The following is an 18,239-nucleotide window of genomic DNA, read 5'->3' as shown; positions in this document are numbered from 1 at the left end:
CGGTAGTTATGACTTTCTATTGAATTGATGATAATACTAACCATAACACTTAACAACAGTTATACCCTTAACCTTAAACGGTACTTGGCACAATCTTCATTTGTTTCCTAAAGTTATGAATCTAAAAGAGAAAACTAACAACTGGTACAATAACAACAAATAACAAATAACCCAGCTTTAAACATAATCCTAATCCTAACTGTATAATCAGTTAATCATCACCTAAACATCAATTTTACATCCACACCCAAACTCTAAACTGAACCACGCCAACCTAATGTTCACTGATCATCTGAACATTGTCAACCAAACTCCTACCAGCCTTGTACTGGTTGTAATCTCCACTGCTGAGATCTAACCCCAGCAGCACAGTTGTGCAAATTAGGATAAATGTGTTTGCTATGGGTTATTTTCTTTCCTTTCTTGGAAAAATCCAAAATACACACACAGCTAACACATCATTGTGGTGAGGGTGTGGGACTGTTAACACCATATTTCACATTCATTTAAATGTTACACAAACATTTATGTATTTTTACATGTAAATGTGGACTTAACCTCTGGTCCAAAGGTAATACAACATTCAGGTGTTTTTTTTTTTTTAAGATGGGCGTTCATTCAGAATTACATGTATGTAATGTAGTCACATGGTTTCTTTCCACACATTTACAAATGCCCCTTTACACATGCATCCTGTTTGCTTTTCAAGTGGCCAGGCAGAGTGTACAGTGTCCCTCATCACAAGCGTTAGAGTCCAAACCTTGAGGACAGCTAGTTATGCCTGGAATGTCAGCTCACCTCAGTGAGAGTCAGAAACACACACACACACACACTTTATAAAGACACACACTTACACGTGCATGCACCACTGCACAACTACAATCACACACTCGTGTGTGTAGCAGAGCAGCACTGCATATGAGACATTCCTGTACTGTAGTACTGTTTTCCTGAGGCAGTAACAGGATATCCTCCCCCTCTGTACTGTCCTGTTGGACACACACTCCCACATCCAGACATTCCTACACACACATACACACACACACACACAGTATAGACAGTGGGTCAGATATAACAAAACAGAAGACCTCATCTGTGTGAGGGTGTAAATAGAAGTGCTATCTGGTCCTCACATGGTGGATGCTAGTGACATGCAGTGGGTGAGACGTCATCTGACTTGTTGATGGGAAGCATGAGAAATACAAAGAAAACTAAGTGGAGATGAAAGAAAAAAGGATAAAACTACAGTAGTTAAAATATTTCTGGAATGTTCTGTGTCAGTAACAAAGGATTCTTCTGACATTAAAAGTTGATAAAATAGCTTGAACTTAACAAAATGCTAAGAAATTCTGTTTCAATAAGCATCGTGAGCAGTTGTAAAATCAGATTGTTTGATCCACCATGTTTGTCTACACTGCAGTATTTCAGCAACTATTTGGTAGAGCGCACATTTGTTTGGACTGTTAGTCAAACAACACAAGAGATTTCAAGACATAACTTAGTCTGTGGGAAATTCTAATGGGCTTTTCTGATTATTTCCTTGTCATTTTATGGTCTAATAATTCCCATTTAATTTCATGGATCCACATTATTTATGCTCTTTGATATTATCAAGTAAAGTTTGCATGTAGGAGTAGGACGACATAAAATGAGGTGATCTATCGATTGACCAGCAATGAGAGATTGTGGACTGATCACATGTGAGATTGTCAGCCTGAGCTGTGCTTTGTATTTTGTTCTAATTCACAGATTTTCCAGCTTGAGTTCGAAATTTGTGTGGTATTACTTTGAAAAAAGATCTGTTTATTCTTATATGACATTTGAGTTTGTAAGAACTTAAAGGGAGGAATTTGCATGTGACTGAACAAGAAAGGTCAGATCAATGGCCTCAGAGAGTACTTTTTACCTTGGTAAACAGAGAAAGGAGGGTGAGGCAAGATGGCTGGAGAAGACAGGAGTGTGGGGCAGTATTAGAGAGAAGTGAAGGCTTTTTGAGGAGAGACAGTATCTTATAATCCACCATGTGACTTCACTGACCACTGTTCTTTCACTTAAACAGTCCCAGAGAGGACATGGGAAGCAAGAGAGGAAGGAAAGCATGCAGAAAGTTGAGTAAAGATGGAAAGAAGAGATTAAAAAAAAAAAGAGAGAGAGAGAAGATAAAGATGTCACCTCTTTCATGCTGATACTCTGTTTAGTTAAAACAGAAACAGAAACACCTCATGTATGTAAATATCCATATAAATATAGTTAAATAGAAGTCTGGCAGTCAGTCTAGAGGTAGTAAAAAGCTAAGACTTCCTGGGTATAGCTGTGTGTGTTTTAACTGAACAATTGACTATTTCATTGATCCTCATTATATCCCACCACACACACACGCACACTCACACACCTACACACAGAATCACAGGTTACAAGGCAAATAGCTCCTCATGGTAGTAAACACATCCTTAGAGTAGAGGTGTAAGTAAGTCAATAGAGTATTTGTTAGTGGCTCCTACAGAAACGGAAATGTCAATAAAGAAAGTGCGTGTGTGAATGTAGCTGCTCGATAATAGTGGGTCTGGAATGTGTCAGCTTCATGGTTAAAATGAAAGGTCACAGGTTTGATCCTTGCACGCCAATGTCCTCTAACATGATACTCATCTCCTGTTTGTGAATTTATTGATAGACAAGTCAGATTGTCAACTTACAAATAGGGAAAAACATTTTAGAAAATAAAAATAATTTATAAAATCTGATGATTGATGTATTAAAATGATTAATGTAACATCACAATATTTAATTAGCTGGTGATTATTGCTTAACAAGTGCGTATTATAGTTTTCTGTAATGATTTACTGAGTAACAGTTGTTCATCAACATATTAATTCTATCATAAGCTAAAACTCCCACATTTTATTAGCTAAAGTCACATGTCTGATAATGATCTATGCAGCGTCTCAGACTACAAACACAAATCCAACTGGGAGTTTTTCAAAAGGAAATTTATTACATTTTGTCAATTTATTACTTTGTCTGGCAGTTATACAATTAGTTGCAACAGATCTTTAGGGAAATTTGAGTTTTAGAAGTTTAGACATTTTCCTTCCTCTTATAACAACTATTGGCACTTGATCCAAAACCTAATCAATGACTCTTCTTTATGAAAAGCACATCCTGGCAAGATACCAAGACGAAATGTGTGTAACAGACCAATGTGAAGTTCTCACAGTTAAGCTACAGAAACCTACAGTACAGCACAGAGTGCAAGATGGCATCTGCATGACTTTGATAGTCTTAGTACAAAGATGAAATAGTATTAAGTGCTTTAGAAGGTTGCTGTGTTTGCTGCCTGACAAGAAGCTGCTGCTGCTGCACAGGAGTTGGCGCCCCTTAGTGGTAGAAACCAGTCAGAACACACTGTAGACAACTGCAGTTAATACACTATACTACTGCAATGCAGACAGATTTATGTGTGTGATGCGAATGAGGCGAGTGTGTTTTCTTACAGAGTTTTAAAAAACTCAGACATTTCTAAAGAATTAAACAGGTCGTTGATAATTTCTGATGTTTGAAAATTATTTAAATTTAATTGATCTGTGAACCACTTGTCCTTTGTCTGTTTGTTGACACAGAAATTGTGGCAGCCAGCCGAGGATGTTAGTGAGACAATACCAAAAGAGCGATCCCTGAAGAGCGTCAGTTTCCAGGAATTGGTCGACGTGATCACTGACAGGCCTGCAGCCATGGAACTAGAGAGCCAGCAGATTCAACATGGCTGCCTCAGCAGTCCCAGTAACCAACCTCACAATGCAGTTGCAAAAGCAGAGACTCCTGACAGTGAGATTGTGCAGGTAGGATAATTCTAATTTCTCTAAAAAGATGAACTGGTGTATGTTACTTCAATTTACAGTATGTTTGTATAAATGAACATGTCTCAGTGCCAGGGAACAAATATAATATATTAATACATGATATAATATCCATAACTATTAAGACAATATTTCAATAAGCAATATTTATATATATATATAATATAATATAAGACTACTTACAGATGTGGAAAAAATTGTTGGTATCCTTCCATTAAAGAAAGAAAAAAACGCACAATGCTCACTGAAATAACTTGAAACTTACAAAAGTAATAATAAATAAAACTTTAATCAAAATTACCTCATGAAACCTAGACATTGCTTTTGAGTTGAGGTTTAACTGTTTTGTTTAATAAAACTGGACTGGACAGATGGTACCGCTAGAAAAGATTCAAAATAATTTGACCATGTGTTTCCTGTAATTAGCAATAACAACCAACATTTTTTTCCACGTCTGTAGACCGACATTTTTAGCTATTAGACATTGTATTAATTTGATGATGTACTTTTGTGTCCCCAGGAGATCCGTTACCTAGACCAAGTGTTAGACGCAGCCTCAGAAACATCTACCAATGGAAACTCATCCCCATCAGAACACACCAAACCCATCAGCATTGACGGAACCTCTCCTTCGGTGTGTGTGTCAGCCTCCTCTCCTGCTAATCACCAGTCAATCATGGTGGAGGGCCAGAGACAGACCACATTCCTCCACCAGGAGGACTCTGCCCTGAGAACCAACGGGCATGTGCAGATGGATGAGTCGGGGCGCAACAGGGCAAAGTTTGAGCTGAGAGCGTTTCAGGAGGAGAGACGTCCAGCAAAACTTTTCACCCCTGGAGAGGAGCAGCAGGTCAGAGTGACAAGGAGACGACCCTCAGAGGAGGTAAACTGTCAGCTAAGATATCAGGCGTTAACAATATTCAGACGCAGTGTATAAAAGAAGACTCTCCTTTAAAAGATGTAATGTGGGTTTAAGAATCCAGTCTCAGCATTTCTATTCTGCTCAATTAATTATCAACATTTATAAAAAAATATGTGAACCAATGTTAATGCTAGAGTAATGAGAGAAATGTGAACAATAAGTTGTTTTAAAAGGTTGCTACTAAAATGTATAAATAAATCAAATGAAAATAAAGAAATTACATTTTTGAAATTTGAAATTTAATTTTGAAATTGAAACTGTGTGGTAATCTTGAGTGTCAGTGGCCAAAGGTCAGTAGTGGTCTCATGAAAGTATAAATATGCACATAATAAAAGCATATTTTCTAACGTATAATGAAAAACTAATGCTAATGGAAGGCTAGTGGAGATGTACTTTGGGCATAATCATCCTTTTCTTTATACCTTGTCAGGTTCAGGAGCTGGAACGTGAGCGTCTGGAGCTGATCAGAGGCCAGGCAGTGAAGAAAAACCCTGGAATCGCTCAGCGCTGGTGGAACCCTCCTCAAGAGGTAGCCTCCCATTCAGTCTTGGTTTTCAGTTTCAACTCACCTCACAATGAAACAACCAACTGGTTGCTACAATCTTTCACTGATTCATTCATTCTTTCAAGGTTCCTTTGGAAGAGCAGCTGGATGCAGAGCAGCTTGAGTCTCTCAGGAAATACGAGCAGAGGAAACAGCAGCGACAGAATCATACCTATGCTTACACACAGGTACCACACATAGTATTAGATAGACCAAATGCAGCATACAGTGTTATTTGGTTTGTGTTTTGCACTAGTATTAGCTCTTTATTGAACTTTTATATTTCATTTGAGCATGATTTTTGTTGTTACATTTCACTGTTCCCCTCTCTTCTTGCTTTTCTTAACGTTTCCTATCCTCTCACCTCTTGGCAGCCTCAGGTGTCAGGCCCTCCCACAATGGTGACTTTTGACCCAGAAATAATGAGAAAGGAGGACATTGTGGAGGAGCAGATTGACTTCTCATCGGCCAGGAAGCAGTTTCTGCAAGGGGAGGCCACCAAGAAGGACGTCACTCCTCAAATATACTCTGCTAAACCCTTCTCAAAGAAGGGCAACCAAGGGAACAGCGACATTGGTGTAGAAACGGGAGAGAGTCACGTGACCTGGTCTTATGAAGGAATTGCAGGAGAATTTACTTGTGAGCGAGCTGTAATGACAATCCTGCGTGAGGAGGACGAAGGGAAGAGTAATTTCCACACAGCCTTTCACCCAGAGGAATCTGACTCAGGACTGGACGAGTTATCTGTCCGCTCTCAGGACACTACCGTGTTTAGCTTGGATAATGTTTCTGACAGTGGGGCTTCGCTACCCCCTACCCCACTGCCACTTACTCCACAGCCCACCACTCCTGTCAACGGTCAGACCACCAGCAGTCCAACAGAAGATGAGCTGGAGTACCATGCTGGGGTGCTTGTCCAGAATGCCATCCAAAATGCCTTGGCAGCTCAGAATGGGGAGGACTGGCAGCCATCTGAATTAAATTCTTCACAGCTGAGCACCCCTGTGTCTCCATCATCAGCTTCTACAAGTAGCCCAGTGCCAGTGTCTTCCTCCCCTGTGTCCTCTGGTGGAGCTCCCAGCTTTCAATCGCCTGGGCCTTCCAGTCCTGCTCCATCCAACCCATCCCCTCAGCCTGACAGGCAGTCCGAGGTAAGAGTCATTTCCCAAGAGAAGCCCTTGGAATCACAACAGGCCCTGCAGCAGCAACAGTCCTCCAGTCTAGCACAGCAGCCACAAGTCCACACGCCTTCTTCACCTCCTTCTCAACCCAACTCACCACCACAGAGATCCAAAGATGGAGGCCCTAGAATCAAAATCCAGTCCTCTTATGCCAGAGCACTTGCTTCCTCAGCTCTGGCTCCAGCGTCTGCTCCTGCTTCAGCAGCTCCGGTTACAAGGCCAACCCCAGTCTACCGTCCCCCTTCTCCTCCAAGCCCAGAGAAACCAGAGTTCGGCTACTTCAAGAAATACTCAGAAGCAGCTGAACTGCGTAGCACAGCAGTTGCAGCTCGAGGCCCCGAGGTGGAGGCAGCTAGCGGCCCATTCCGTCTGCGCTCCAAGAAACAGCGAACTTTGTCCATGATCGAGGAGGAGATCCGGGCAGCTCAGCAGAGGGAGGAAGAGCTGAAGAAACAGAGGGAAGCTCAGCCTGTTGTGACTGTCCGCTCCAGCAGCAGTCATGGACCTGCGAGGACCAGTATGCGGCAAGCTGCCATTTCCCCAGTGGATAAGATGAAGAGCAACAGCCTGCCAGCTAGACTCACACTGACAGCAAGGACAACACCAGGTTATTAAATACTGCAACACTTCACAAGAGAGACTGACCTGTCCTCTAGCCCCATCATCATGTCAGAATTTGGTTTGTGATGCTGAACATGAAGACTACACCTATTAAATATAAACATGTAAAAATTACCATTGTGAGCAATGGGTACATAATAAAGGAATTAATTGCTTTAATAAACTACTTTTACTTGATGACATAGATCATGTCATCTTTAACTGTTTGTGCTTTTGTGCATGCAGGAAAGATCGAGAAGATTCGACCTGCACCTCCTGTCTCTCCCTCACCCTCAGAGGGAACACTATCTGATGCCGGCAGCGAGGACTCTGTAGGATCACGACCTAAAAACTTCATGCAGACTCTTATGGAGGACTATGAATCGCACAAGGTGAAGAGGAGAGAGAAAATGGAGGACAACAGTGTAAGTATTCAGACGTGGTGAAACTATATTGGCATGCAGAAGAAGACTAGTTATATTCTTTATACAGAAGATCTGTGTATCAAGCCAAACACAACACACACACATTTTTTACTTTTACTGGCCAGCAGTTAGGATTAGTGAGGATAAGCTCCACCACCAACAGCTATTCTAAATAAATCAACTTCAACTGAACCTGTCCTATTTATTCACAAACAGAAATTCTTGCTAAACGTGCAGAAAACATGCAACAAAAATACCAAAAGGTTTCTCAGTGATATATATCTGTTATGTGATTCCCTAGGATTTGAGAATGTCATTGGGTAAATGCTTCCATCCATGGCCTCTTAACATGAGCAAACTGTACAGCACCAGAGGGACTTTCCCTGCATGAAGCAGGAAATGAAAGTGCCCTAGATGCAGGGGGATTTCTGTCCTGTCTCTATCGTTATATCGTTTTTTTCGTTATTGTCCATTTAGCAGACTACACTGTTAAAAATGATTGTGTCACAAAATGGCTCAAGAAAGGAAGAAAAGAAGAAGAACTTCACTTCTTCATATTTAACCTGCTCAGTAACAAACAAACATTTGTGTCATAGCATTCATTCATTCTCAAGCTATTCAATAGAAAGTATGAATGTATGAAACGATCATTTCACAGCAGGGTGTTTTTTTCATGTTGCTACTGTTTCTCCATGATGATATCACATGTGTTAACTCTGTACTGTTGCTTTTCTCCTGCTGGTCGCTCAGTACACACGTTTGTTGCTGGCGAACGAAGTAACCACTGAGGTACCTGTTGCCCCCCAACCCGTTCACCCCGTTAACCACATTTACTGACAGACCTGGGTCAGAGTGAAAACCTTTTAAAAAATAACATGTCCTCTGTGAACCTGGACTGTTTCTGCACAGTTTAAAGAAAGTCTTGAATCCCATAGTGTTTTTTCAGATTTGTTATATATCATTAACTGTTTATTCACGGTAAAATGAAAATGGCTTCAAAACAGGATTTATGAGGTTATTTCAGTTTAAGTAAGACAGAAGACTAAGCTTCCATATACGATAAAGACAAGCCACAAGAATGACTTTCACTCTCATTTGTCATAAAAAGTGCACCACATTGTAGACGAGTCAGCAGTAGGAAACTTACTTTTAGTAATTTAGTTTCACTTTCATGTCTTCTAGACAGACGTTTGTTTTTGAAAACCAAAAAAAAAAAATATATATATATATATATATATCTATATCTGGTCCCAGGTCTGATTGTGGTCTCACAGCTTTATATTCCTACATAGGACTTCTCCTCCATAGTGCTGCATGTGCTTGTCCATGGATTTGGTGTGACCTTTGACCACCACGCACATATGTTTTCTATATAACCGTGAACTGTATGCCAACAACTTCATTCCAATTAAAATAAATGTTCTATTTCAAAATGTTACAAATAACTTGATGCTGTAGAAAATGACATCAGCTCTTTAAAATAACACTTAAAATACACTTTACCTTTAAGTATGCATGCATGATAAACCTACAAAGCTGATATAGGTATTTAAAATATTCACTCTTAAACAGTAGTACAAAATGTTACAATGTACTGTATACTAAATTAATTTCTGACAGTACAGCTGGATTGTACCAATCCTCACAGCCATTATGTGTGACAACAAACTCAATAAATCAACAATCCACTTCACCCTCTCCATGTACACCCTGGATTCCCTCTCACAGAGAAACCCTTCCTACATCTTGTTAGACATGTTAATGAGTTTCTAAGTGTGTATATTTGTGTCTCAGCATGAGTGTGCGAGGAGGACTGTGGTAGGCAACATAAATTATGTAACAATTATGGGTGTTCAAGCATGAATCTTTTCCTGAAAAGGGCAAAAAATACATTTATTTTTATTGGCAATTACTGGAGGTGCCTTTATTTTGGTAGTTATTTGCAGAAATCTAGCTCAGTTTTATTTACCCAGCAAGGATTTAACTAAGCACCCCCACAGTTTTTGACAGACGATGCATGCCCTATTAAAGTCACTGTTTCTGTGATTGTGGTGCCATTACATCCCTTGAGCTGAAGAAAAGCATGGGCTTTACCATAAAACTGTTGGTTAGTGTGAACTACTGCATCACTTGCATTTGACTGGTTGTTTTGTAACCAACAGGTTCTGGAGGCTACTCGTGTCACAAGGAGGAAAAGCGACATGGCGCTGAGGTGGGAAGCAGGTATCTATGCCAACGAGGAAGGGGCGGAGGGGGAAGAAGAGGAAGAGGAGGAAGAAGAGGAAGAGGAGGAGTAAAGAGCTCCTTTCAGAGACAGTTAAAAGGAGGAAGGAGGTGGAAAAGTAGAATGAAGAACTGAAGGATGCAAACAGGAGGAGACGGTGAAGGAAAAAGGACAGGGGAAGGAAACTATTTATTTTACTAATAATATTGAGATGGTTACATGACCCACTGGCTTGACCAGCGGGGCTCATCGAGGAGATGCAGCGTGTTTTTGGGCCTGATGAGTGAAGGTGGAATCACACAATAAATGACAGAGCATGTGAAAGACATTTGTTGGAGAAGGTGTTTGAGAAAGTAAAGATCAGCAATACAAGAGACACTCTGAAAGGGTTTAAGAGCATTCTTATGCTTATTTGGGAAAAGTTTTTTCTAGTTGGTAGACGCTGAATGATTTAAATATTCATAGGATTTTTCACTTATCTGCGATTTTATTATTGAATTGTGAGTGGCTAAGATCTAAAGGTTTTATTTTGATAGGTTGCCTGAGATTTGTAAAGGTGGATTGCTTGTTAATAACCCCAGTCACCTTCAACGTGTGTGAGAAGGTTTTGATTACCAAAAAAAAGATGCATAAGACAAGCAGGTGCATGCAGAGTGACTATCAAAAAAACTCCCAACTTAAAGTCGTGCAAGAACGGAGAAGAAGTGAAGCCTCTTCACACACTTTCAACAGTTTCTGAATTATATGTACCTGGATTCCAAGATGCTGCAGGAAGGAGGTGATGTTTTACAGGATATCACTTTTCAGAACTTGTAAAATGTTATTTTCTGCATTCTGCAGGGCCATAGTACTAATTATAACACACATACAGCATGCTGGTGGGAGCTTTCACATTCCTTTCAAGCAACTTCATGAAATCTTAAGTGCCGACCTGAGGCGCCGTCTCCTTGCATTGATACACGTTAGCAAAGAAAGGTGATCCATGATGTGTTTTATCCTCTCTCATTAATTATTGCTACATGTTCACAAAATAAGTAACCACATTAGATGGAAAGCCCATCTGTAAGCACTTCTCTTCACTCACTTCACATCTATAAAGTTCAAGCAGGAAGTGACAAATGGAGAAGAGGGAAGCTGACAGTGGGTCATGTTTGTGTCAGTATAAGTACTGATTAAAGGGCTGGACTGGGGTTTTCTATTCTATTCTAAATCACTTCTTTTACCTTTGCTGGCTATGTTGCTTTGTTGACCTGTGCTTTCTGATGTAAGCAGTTGTTTTATGTGTTATACTGAGGGAGGGCTGTGTATTTGATATACAGTATGAGCATGTATGTTGAACTGAAAAAACTTTTTATTTAAAAAAAAAAACTGTAAAAAACAGGAAATGAATTAGAGACAAACTGTCAGTCTAAGCACTTAAGTCTATTTAAGAAGTACTGATTGTGTGCATGGACTTACCCTCTTCTCCTTTACCTGAAACAAGCACACGACAAGCCGTGCAAAGATGGCAACAGACCATCAGAAACAACAGCCTTTCGATGTCACTACTCACATACTGTAAGTCGGAGTTCTTTTTTTTTATTACTGAATAATTGATGAGGTTTGATTTTGCAGGAAGGTTTGATTTTCTGTTTTGGTAAATGGATATGAGTGCGAAGACACCGTGGAACCGTCGAGGTGTGGAAATCAAAGCCCAGCTTCAGATCATTAACTACAAACACACTGCAAACCACAATCCGACCACAGGACTGTTTCTAAATCAGAATTAAAGGGAAAATTGCATCAAAGTGGCTGTAGATACACTATTTCTCAACCACCTTAAGTGAAAAGTAGCCAAATTCTACATGTCTGTCTTTATTTTTGAAGCCTTTGACATTTTTAGACATGTCTGAAGGATGAAGATGAGAAAGTTTTGTTTTTGTTTTGTTTTGTTTTTATCTGTAAACCAAAGGTCACTGTTTTGAAATATAAATGTACACTGATAATGTATGAGGAACTGTTCAGGAACTGCATACTACCCCTTGACAGTAATGGTTGTTTATGGTATTTACTGAGACAGCTCCAACGCGATTACAGGACGAGGTTCTATTGGCAAATGGTGTGACTTGGCCGTGTTGCAGTGCAACTCTCTGAGGAAAATGGAGTGACTGAAACTCCACCAACCAGAAGTGAAAGTTGAGAATTCGTGCCACTCTGACGTATCTTGTTTCCTCCTGAAACAAAAGCTAGTTTTCTTTTTTAGTGGTGCCCGTACTGCACTAGTAACCGAGGTGTAGTGTTGCTGACGCTGATATGAGATTAATTTTTGCCTTACGTTAATGGACAAGGGCTTACAAACAGTGACAGGGAGACAAAAACATCAGACACGTGAACTGAGCTGCCGCACTCTTTAAAGCATATGTTACACGTATGTATGACTTCACTGTAGGATTAGATTTAGCCAGCTTAAACAGAACCTTTTTTTATTCCGGATGAAAAACAGGAACACGTCGTTTGGATGGATGCCGGCTGAGCATCGACGGTATCTAAGCTTCATTCACAGCATGATTGAGTTTTAAGCAGCAAAAGCAAATGAGCATTTTCCCCCAGTTTACTGTAGCTGGAGCAGCACATTGTGAAACTGTTATTTCACACGAACCCACTCACGCTCCCTCCTCATCTCTGCTTCAATGGGCACAACCGAACCCCAAGGCTGATTAGCGTTCTGATTAGATTCACTGTTTGAAATGGCAACATAAATCATGCACATGCCGACGAATTAGGCTATAATTATGTGATTTATTCTTATTATCATTATTATTATTATTATTATTATTATGCATTTGTTGTTTGAATTCCTGGTGCACAGATGATTTTATTTATCATTTTAAAGGCTGGTAGCTTGTTTGCTCTCAGCAGAAGCGCCGGAGCTTCAGTGTGGGGACACTGTGTGTGACGAAGCAATCTTATTACTACAGCATATAGCCTCTGTTCCTATGTTAACCACTTGTATGCTCATACTCCACTTATTTTATAGCACATTTAAGGCTTGTAGTTGTAAACGTATTATACATATTATGGATATTTTCTCATTAAAAACAAAACCTGTACACGTGGGACGTCTGTGTGGTTCATTCATATGCATTGTTACACATCACAGTCCACTTCAGCACCTGTCAGATCATCATTAAAATGTTTAGTCCTGACAAAACACATGTGTTCACCACATTTCCTCATTTCACAAAGGTCACATTAGTTGATAAAGAAAAAAGTAATTGAAAGTGAAAGTACATCTGCTTCAGAGTTCATAGCTGCAATAAGATGATTAATTGTGTTCTGGCACTGATTAAAACCAATAATCTACGATATGTAGAGGGTAAATTGGTCCAAAAGAACTGTTTTTGTTGTTTGTTTTTTTGAATCTCATACCACAGATATCTAAGAACTGTGCTGAGTTTAACTTTTACTTTCACTTTTATATTAAGGGTCAAATCTAAATCTGTAGTCACAAATGTTCACAGGAGGAAAGAGAAGTTTTCCTGAATCCCTGAATGTCAGTTCACGCCTCTTTTATCACATGAGGAGGAGGAGGAACTGGGTGTGTGACAGCTTTTGTTTTGCTGCTGTTTGAGCCACACCAGGTCTCATTTCTTCTGTGAACTCGGTTCAACGCGATCATGCAGAACTTGTGTCATGCTGCGTTCACTGTCCTCCGTCAGATCGAGCCGGTCATTGTGCTGGAGCAGCTGGGCAGCACCCTGTTCGACACCGCCCTGCAGCTGGTGGTCAGGGACCGGTCCACCAACGCCTCCTACCCCGGAGTCTCGGACGAGGACAGCCGGCAGAAAGCCATGACCGACTTCTTCATGACCTACAACCTGATCATCCAGCTGGTTCCGATCTTCCCCGCGGTGATCTTGGCCAGGCTAAGCGACAAAGGCAGGAGGAAAGTCCCCATCGTGGTGCCTCTGGCCGGGTACCTGCTGTCCCGGCTCAGCCTGCTCCTGGTGGTCTGGCTGCGCCTCCCGCTGCAGGTGATGTTCGGAGCGGCGGTGCTCTTCGGGCTGTCCGGCGGCTTCTGCGCCTACTGGTCCGGCGTCATGACGCTGGCGTCGCTCGGCTCCACGACCGCCGAGCGGTCCATGGTCCGTGGTGACTATTGAGCTCCTCTATCTGCATTTATTCTGAACATAAATAAGAGAGAAGCAGATCCTCAGTAAGAACAGTGAACTTATAACAGGAGTGTGTGTGTGTGTGTGTGTGTGTGTGTGTGTGTGTGTGTGTGTGTGTGTGTCCAGGTGATGATGAGAGTGGAGCTTCTGTACGGGGCAGCAGGTGTGGTGGGCAGCTTGGTGTCCGGTCATCTGTTCCAGCTGTACAGCTCCAGTCTGGGACACGGGATCATCCTGCTCTTTGTCAGCACTCTGTTGCACCTGCTCTGCCTCTTGCACGCCATATTCCTGCTCCAGGTCAGTGTGTGTGTGTGTGTGTGTGTGTGTACAGACAGTATCCTGTATTAATTTATGGACATGTATTTATGTGCAACACTAGTTCTTAGTTCGAGTTTAATTATGGCACATACTGTACATTTGGACCTGCAAACAGCTGCATTTTATGTGTCTGGTGACGTCAGCTACCAAAGATAATCCACCCTTTCCAAACAGTCACAAAACATCCAGCTTGACTCATTGTTTTCATTGTTTATCTCACTAAATTGAGATATTATTAATAAAAATTAACCGTGCTGTAACAGGAAACTCATGTTTCAGGGAGCAGTGCACAGCTGATGCTCATCACGTGTCCATTTTCATTAAAGGTGAAAGTTTCCAACCCAGAGGTAGAAGAAAACCACCACCTCCTTTCTCACACATCTGCATTCAAGGCTCCTGCCGGGAAAAACATGCTGAACGTGGTTCTGCTGTTCGTGGCTGCCATCCTGTATGATTTTGCAGTGGGTGGTGCTGTGGAGATACTGGGCCCCTTTGTGCTGAAACCACCACTGAGTTGGACCCCTGCTCAGGTAACATATCTATAAAAGCCTCAATGTCTCAGTTTAACTTTTGCTCGCCTCCCTGTTCGGTGATTTCTTTTTTCCTTCTCTCTTCCCGCTGCAGGTGGGTTATGGAAATGCAGCAGGCAGCGCTATTTTCCTCACCAGTTTCCTGGGAGTGATGGTGTTTCGTCGCTGTTTCAGCGATGTCTCTCTCATCCTGATTGGGATGCTGTCGTTCGCCTCGGGAATCTACGTCATGTCCTTCGTCACAGCAACCTACATGTTCTACATTGGTAAGACTGATGGATCAGGACGACTTCACGCCATGCAGGCAAAATATTATAGTATATAAATATAAATATTTCCCTTTTTATTTAAGGGATTGGGCTTGAATTAAATGGTGTGTGCTCACTGTAACGTCTGTGAATCCAGAACTGGATTTTATCTGATTCATCTGTGCCACAGACGTCCACAAGTCTATAAAAACACATCAGTGAGTCACGCTGATGCACTGGGCGTCATGTTTCTTCCTTAAAAAATGTGACCTTCGCCCAAAAAACAGCCAGCTCATCACTTTTTAACAGTGTCTGAAATGGTCAAGAGGTGATTTTCATTCTCTGCCTTTAGAGCTTTTTTTCTAAACAAATATTGAAGTCACACTTTTCACGAGGAAGGAGCCAGTGCAGCAGTGTGACTCACCGATGTGTTAGTTTACAACGATTAAAATGTAGAGAATCACCCTTTAAGGCCCACTGAGAGGAAATAACAGGGGAATCAATTTACTTTTGTCCAGATTCTTTACTCAGCTGATCCACTGACACGGCTCTGGCAGATTCCCCTCCATGTTAGAGATCTAGGTTAGCAGCAGAAATTGTAAAAATGCAGGAACCAAAACAAGGAAGTGAGAATGTCTGGAAGCTGCAATTTACCATCCAGCACTACAAAAACACAGTGGTTCCCTGTGTTGTGTAGCACATTGTGGTAACATTGTGCATCTGGTTGCAGTGCATACAATACATAGGAACTAGCATCTGCATGTTATGTGTTATATTTACTGCATTAACAGATTATCTGGAGGTACAATGCTCCCCAGTGATTTCATGATGATAAAATAATGCAAATTATTGAAAGAAGCTGTTTAAACTAACTACTGAGGTTTTATTTCACACAGAAAGCCTTGATGAAATGGATCTAATGCTCAACCAGCAGCAGGAAGTATTAGATAAGAACTAAATGGACATATTTTCTGAAACGCTTACCGTATTACTTTAGCACAAAAAACTAATTGTTTAGATGGTGTGGGTGGGATAATGCTAAACTGGCTGTCGCTCCATTAGAGGCTCGACACCACACCCCGCAGCTAGTGGTCAGGTGAACACCAGGACAACGTGGAGGGAGAGGAAACGAGATGGACAAACATGACAATCATTGTTTTATTTCTCTGCAGCTCGCTCGCTCAACCTGTTTGCTCTTATCCCGATGCCCACGATCAGATCTCTGGTTTCACAGCAGGTTCCAGCGTCCTTATGTGGTGAGTGTGCAACCTGTGTGTGTGTGTGCGGGGGTTTGTGAAAGCACTACAGATGAGTAATGAAAACAGTTAAACCTACGAAATAAACAGCTGTATCATGCAAAGAGGCTTTAACGCAGCTGCTATTGAAAGTCACTTTTAGCACTTTCTAGAATAATAAAGGATAAGTTGGAGGAAATGACATCAACAGACATATTTTCATTGATTATCATCAATCTGTATGAGAGGAGTTGGTGTGTGACAGAAGCTGTTAAAGAAATAGTTTTACAGTAAACACACACTGAGGAGTTAAATATACTTGAAATCTACATGTGAGGCCAGTCAGACTGGTTCATACCTCTATAAGAAGAGCCTGCTCTACCACAAGTAGAGTGTCAGTGTCATTCTTTCTCTCTCACACTCACACAAACACACACACACACACACACACACACACACACACACACACACACACACACACACACACACACACACAAGGAACACCGACCATTTCCCTGTCCACATACACATATACGAGGAAATAAAAAAAATAATAGAGCATTGTGCAAAGGTTTTAGGTGCTGATGACGTAATGCTGTGAGTAATTTCTATTTCTTCAATTCAAATCAGTGTTTGGGCTGTTCCTACTCCTGCCTCTCTGTCTCTCTGTCTCTGAACCTCTGCCTTTTCTTTACTTCACACTCCTTTAACCCGTCTGGCCTCATTCTTTCCCATCAGGCACCACTCTCACCGCCCTGCAGTTGGCTCTGAAGTTTGCCGGTCTGGCCTACATCCCTGCCTTTACCAAGATCTATCAGAGAACTCTGGACTGGTTCCCAGGCTTTGTCTTCACACTCTCCAGCATATTTACTGTACTGGCAATGATACCAGTCAGGTAATCTATTCAGCATATTCAGTCTAACTATGCTAGTTAGAATGTTTACCTGGAGTCAGTCTAGGATACACTGCTGAATATTTAACATGAAACATGCATTATATATATATTTTTTCCCCTCTTGTCCCTGCAGCTTTGTTGGCTGCAGATCAGCACGGAGGCGACAATACGAACAGATTCAGGGGGACTGAAGAACAGGCATCAGCAGCAGCAGCAGCAGCAGCAGCAGCAGCAGCAGCAGGCGAACCTCGGTATGAGGCAGACAGGAAGTGAGATTTGTAATGAGAACAAGGAGAAGAGTGTCGCCCTATGTAACATGAATGTACAGCTGGGAAAGGAGCTCCTAACTTTCAGCCGTGACACATTTTTGTGTCTTGAAAAACAGAAACTGACTCGTGGTATTTTGTAATAAGACCTTCCTGGCAGCTATGAGGTAAAGTTTAAAATGAAGAGTTTATGACTTACACTAGGGCAGGTGGATTACTTCATCCTGTGAAAATTGCCCAAACTGCCTTTAAAGGATTGAAGTCATGTCCACAACAACAAAACCACAGTGATTTCAACATTATGTACTCTCCTCTGTGAATGTGTCAGACCTAAAAAGTCGCTCATCAGCACGGCTTAGAATAGAGGACACACAAAACGTATGTAGTTCACATTATTATTGAAGTTTGTTTTTCATTTTCTTTATTAATAAAAATAATTGCACTTTATGAAAAGAAAATATAATGACCCCCAAACTCTGCAGGTCAGGACATGGGGACAGAGTCAAAGAAAAACAGATGTAAATACTTAGTGACATTGGTGTTTTTATATTTTTTAACTGTTTTCTTTTTGTAGTTTACTCACTTGGCTTTCTGTTATTTTATTTTTGTTGCTGTTACTTTTCTGTCAGTCACTTACACATTTTATTGGAGATTCGGTTCTGTTCAGTTTATTTATATTGCCTGAAGGTTTAAGATCTTCCAGAATGAAAACAAAAAAATATATCTATATCTATATCTATCTATATATCTATATCTATCTATCTATTATCGATATATATATATGATATATAGTAGTATAATAATAGATATTATATGATATATTTATAGATATTGAATATTATGTTA

The 18,239-nt window shown here is 40.9% G+C and overlaps 2 protein-coding genes across 3 annotated transcripts in view; both read left to right on the top strand.

Moving 5' to 3' along the window:
- Window positions 1-12,841, top strand: part of LOC113147802 (A-kinase anchor protein 2) — a 63,181-nt gene extending 50,340 nt beyond the window's left edge. For both annotated transcript variants that reach the window (XM_026339035.1, XM_026339036.1), the window contains 7 exons: window positions 3,618-3,836; window positions 4,375-4,737; window positions 5,207-5,305; window positions 5,407-5,508; window positions 5,695-7,108; window positions 7,348-7,526; window positions 9,689-12,841. In XM_026339035.1, coding sequence (XP_026194820.1) covers window positions 3,618-3,836; window positions 4,375-4,737; window positions 5,207-5,305; window positions 5,407-5,508; window positions 5,695-7,108; window positions 7,348-7,526; window positions 9,689-9,823 — 2,511 coding nt within the window. In that variant the 3' untranslated portion in view covers window positions 9,824-12,841. The remainder of the gene's footprint in view (window positions 1-3,617; window positions 3,837-4,374; window positions 4,738-5,206; window positions 5,306-5,406; window positions 5,509-5,694; window positions 7,109-7,347; window positions 7,527-9,688) is intronic.
- Window positions 12,842-13,105: 264 nt separating this feature from the next.
- On the top strand, window positions 13,106-18,122 carry LOC113147803 (thymic stromal cotransporter homolog). Its single transcript, XM_026339037.1, has 7 exons — window positions 13,106-13,874; window positions 14,028-14,198; window positions 14,546-14,749; window positions 14,844-15,015; window positions 16,170-16,253; window positions 16,971-17,127; window positions 17,261-18,122. The coding sequence occupies exons 1-7, from the start codon at window positions 13,407-13,409 to the stop codon at window positions 17,316-17,318; spliced, it is 1,314 nt and encodes a 437-aa protein (XP_026194822.1). The 5' UTR covers window positions 13,106-13,406; the 3' UTR covers window positions 17,319-18,122.
- The last annotated feature ends 117 nt before the right edge of the window (window positions 18,123-18,239 follow it).

Source organism: Anabas testudineus, chromosome 22, assembly GCF_900324465.2.
Source record: "Anabas testudineus chromosome 22, fAnaTes1.2, whole genome shotgun sequence".
In the NCBI taxonomy this organism is placed as follows: domain Eukaryota; kingdom Metazoa; phylum Chordata; class Actinopteri; order Anabantiformes; family Anabantidae; genus Anabas; species Anabas testudineus.
The sequence above is the reverse complement of the archived record's forward strand: the minus strand, read 5'-3'. Positions and strand labels throughout refer to the sequence as shown.

Bases quoted from the DNA above. Each gene is read 5' to 3' on its own strand.
- LOC113147803 (XM_026339037.1), top strand. From the start codon at position 13,407: ATGCAGAACTTGTGTCATGCTGCGTTCACTGTCCTCCGTCAGATCGAG. The intron at 15,016-16,169 runs GTAAGACTGATG...ATTTCTCTGCAG, and splicing joins AACCTACATGTTCTACATTG to CTCGCTCGCTCAACCTGTTT. The intron at 17,128-17,260 runs GTAATCTATTCA...TTGTCCCTGCAG, and splicing joins CTGGCAATGATACCAGTCAG to CTTTGTTGGCTGCAGATCAG.